The 2,886-nt window shown below is 57.9% G+C and overlaps 1 protein-coding gene across 3 annotated transcripts in view; it reads right to left on the bottom strand.

Moving 5' to 3' along the window:
- The window catches only part of ARHGAP36 (Rho GTPase activating protein 36), a 12,747-nt gene that overhangs the window by 7,204 nt on the left and 2,657 nt on the right, over nucleotides 1-2,886 (bottom strand). Inside the window, exons 2-3 of one of the 3 annotated variants that reach the window (XM_015626298.3) lie at nucleotides 2,116-2,238; nucleotides 1,437-1,593 (exon numbers count right to left, since the gene is read on the bottom strand). The exons of 1 other annotated variant lie outside the window; for it this stretch is intronic. In XM_015626298.3, coding sequence (XP_015481784.1) covers nucleotides 1,437-1,551 — 115 coding nt within the window. In that variant the 5' untranslated portion in view covers nucleotides 1,552-1,593; nucleotides 2,116-2,238. The remainder of the gene's footprint in view (nucleotides 1-1,436; nucleotides 1,594-2,115; nucleotides 2,239-2,886) is intronic. One more of the 3 variants, XM_033514113.1, reaches the window with a different exon arrangement.

Below are 2,886 nucleotides of genomic sequence, written 5' to 3'. Positions count from 1 at the left end.
AGCAGTGGGGCCCAGAAAGGCCTTTGGGAAGGTTTTACAGAGCACAGATGTAAAAAGTTGTACCAAACAGCACCACAAATTCCACCCTGCTCTGGAGGACTCCCACCTCACAATCCAGCAGCAGTGAACTGAGGATTCACCCACTGCCCACCCTAAATCCTTCCAGGACACATCACCCTGTTCTGGCTCATGCTCCTCATTCCTGAGGAGTTCTCTCCCCAGGAATAGCTTCTCTCTGCTTGTTTGGGTTATTTTGTAAGGCTTAGAGGAAAGCTCTGACAGCTGGAATGGGGAACATGAGTGTGGAAGCCAAAATAAATTATCCAGCAGCACACTGACCAACCAGGAAGGAAATGTTGGGGTTTGGGGTTTTTTTTGGCACTGCCCTGGTCCCTAGGGGGGCTGCTGCTGCAGGGTGTCGCTGCAAGGGGGATCACAACAGTCCAAAATAAAACAAAATAAAAAAGGAATCAGGATGTTTGTGGTCAAAGCCCTCCAGGGACTGGTGCTGCAGCCCTGGAGCAACTGGGAGCTCTGGGAAGGAGAGGGGAGCTGTGCTGGACTCCTCACGAAGCCGTTTCATGGCACCAAGTCTCTGGGAAAGCAAAGGTGGGTGTGACCCGAAGCACTCGGTGCTCAGTGTGAGGCTGGGCACTGGGGGAGAGGATCCCACACACCTGGGGCCTCCACCCTGCCCTGGGGTGCTGCGAGGGGGGCTGGAGACCCCCAAGCTCCCTCTGCACCCCCAGCCCCAGCCCCAGCCCTGCTGGGATGGCCCAGGGCAGAGGAGGCACATCAAGAGGGTGAGCAGTGAATGTGGGAAGGAGTCTGGGAACCCCAACTCCCTGGGTTTGCTGATGGGGGACACAGGCAGCCCTGGGAACCCTGACAGGGCCTCTGTGCTCAGTTCCTGTGGAGCTCCTAAATTTATCCACCCTTAAATATCCCAGGGCATTATCCACTCTCCCATGAGCCCCTTTCCAGCATGGGGACAGTGCTGGACGTGGATCCAAATCCCATCCAGCCCAAGGGCGCTGGGACCATCCCAAGTTGTCACATCTGGGCTGGGGCTTGGAGGGTCACGTTCTCACACTGCTGTGGACACGCAAACCACGGGCTGGTCAGGCCTTTGGGGCTCAGAATAAAGCAGGAATGAGAAATAAATCAGACCAGAATGTGTCAACAATGTCTTTCCATATCCATCATCCCGGGCTGGGGCGCGGGGGGAGCAGCGTGAAGGAATGGTTCAGGAGCCTCCTGTCCCTCCTGTCCCAACCTGTCCCCTCCTGTCCCTCTTGTCCATCCTGTGCCCTCCTGTCCCTCCTGTCCCATCCTGTCCCAACCTGTCCCCTCCTGTCCATCCTGTCCCCCCCTGTCCCAACCTTTCCCTCCTGTCCAACCTGTCCCCCCTGTCCCCTCCCTGCCGTGCTCTGTACCTCTGGCCAGGCTGAGCTGTCCCCCGGGCAGCCTCTCCTGCAGCCTGAACAGTGCCAGCTCCTGCAGACTGGCCCTCTCCAGCTCGGACAGGCTCTGCAGGGCCACGGGCTCCATCCCAGGGCTGGAGCAGAGCCAAGGGCGCTCTGGAGAACACACCTGAGTGAAGGAACACACGGCTTCAGGACCTGCTTCAGGAGAGGAACTGCAGGGAGCCTCTGCAGGGGACATTTGTCCCTCTGTCACCTCTCCAGAGAGCCAGGGGGCTGCAGATGCCCCAGCCACATCATCTCCCTCCAACCTCCTGAGCAAAGGCCTTGGAGGCACCAGGAGAAGAGATTTAGATTTGACATTGGGCAGGAATTGTTCCTGGGACAGGCCCTGGCACAGGAGCCCAGAGCAGCTGGGTTTGCTCTGCCCTGGAGGTCCATGGCCAGGCTGGACAGGACTGGGAGCAGCCTGGGCTGGTAGAAAATGTCCCTGCATGGAAGGAGATGAGCTTTAAGCTCCCTCCCAAGCCAAGCAATTCCACAATTCTGTGATTTATCCCCTTTAACTCATAAAGAGCTGCACGTGGCCAGGGCTGGAGCACAGCCCATGGACACACCCCAGCCACCCCAGCTCCTCTCCCAGAGCTCTGGGGAGCCCCCACAGGGACCTGGGTCCCCACCCCACACTGACCTGGCTGCCTCCAGCCCGCTGCCACCTCCTGGTGCCACCTGTGCCCGGCACGGTCCAAAGAGCAGCCCCAGGGACAGGGCTGGGGTCAGAGTACGGGCTCTGGAAAGAACCTCCCCGAAGAGGCTTAAGGCAAGAATGAAAAATAAATGCCTGGAAGTCTCAAGGGATGAGGGTGAGACCCCCAGGAACGGGACAGGGCTCCTGTGTCAGTCTCTGCCTCCCCTCTCCAGCCCCTGAGACTGCTTCCTCTGGCCAGGTTTGAAAGTTCAGTTTCTAAAGGTGTTTAGAAAGTTACATAAATTTAAAAAAACCCCAAATATAAAAGAGTTGCTCAGAGTTCCCTGTAAAGGCACACTGAAAAGGGAACTCAGCCACATCACAGAACCCCACACTGGTCTGGGTTGGAAGAGATCTCACAAACCATCTCATTCCCCTTCCATGATCCCAGGTGCTCCCAGCCCCATCCAGCCCAGCCTTGGGCACTGCCAGGGATCCAGGGACAGCCCCAGCTGCTCTGGGCACCTGTGCCAGGCCTGCCCACCCTGCCAGGAATTCCTTCCCAACGTCCCATCTGTCCCTGCCCTCTGGCAAATCAAAGAGGAACAACGCAGGGATTTTTAAAACTTCCATCCTGCTCCCCTGGGACAGCCCAGGGCAGGAAACTCCTCGGCTGTCACAGGTGAGAGAGAACATCTGCACAAGGCAGGGACAGCTCCCAGCCTCTGCTGGGGCAGGAGGGATGTGGGATGGATGATGGATGGATGATGGATG

The sequence above is a fragment of the Parus major genome, chromosome 4A (assembly GCF_001522545.3).
Source record: "Parus major isolate Abel chromosome 4A, Parus_major1.1, whole genome shotgun sequence".
NCBI classification, from domain to species: Eukaryota; Metazoa; Chordata; class Aves; order Passeriformes; family Paridae; genus Parus; species Parus major.
This window is presented reverse-complemented; position numbering and strand designations above follow the sequence as displayed.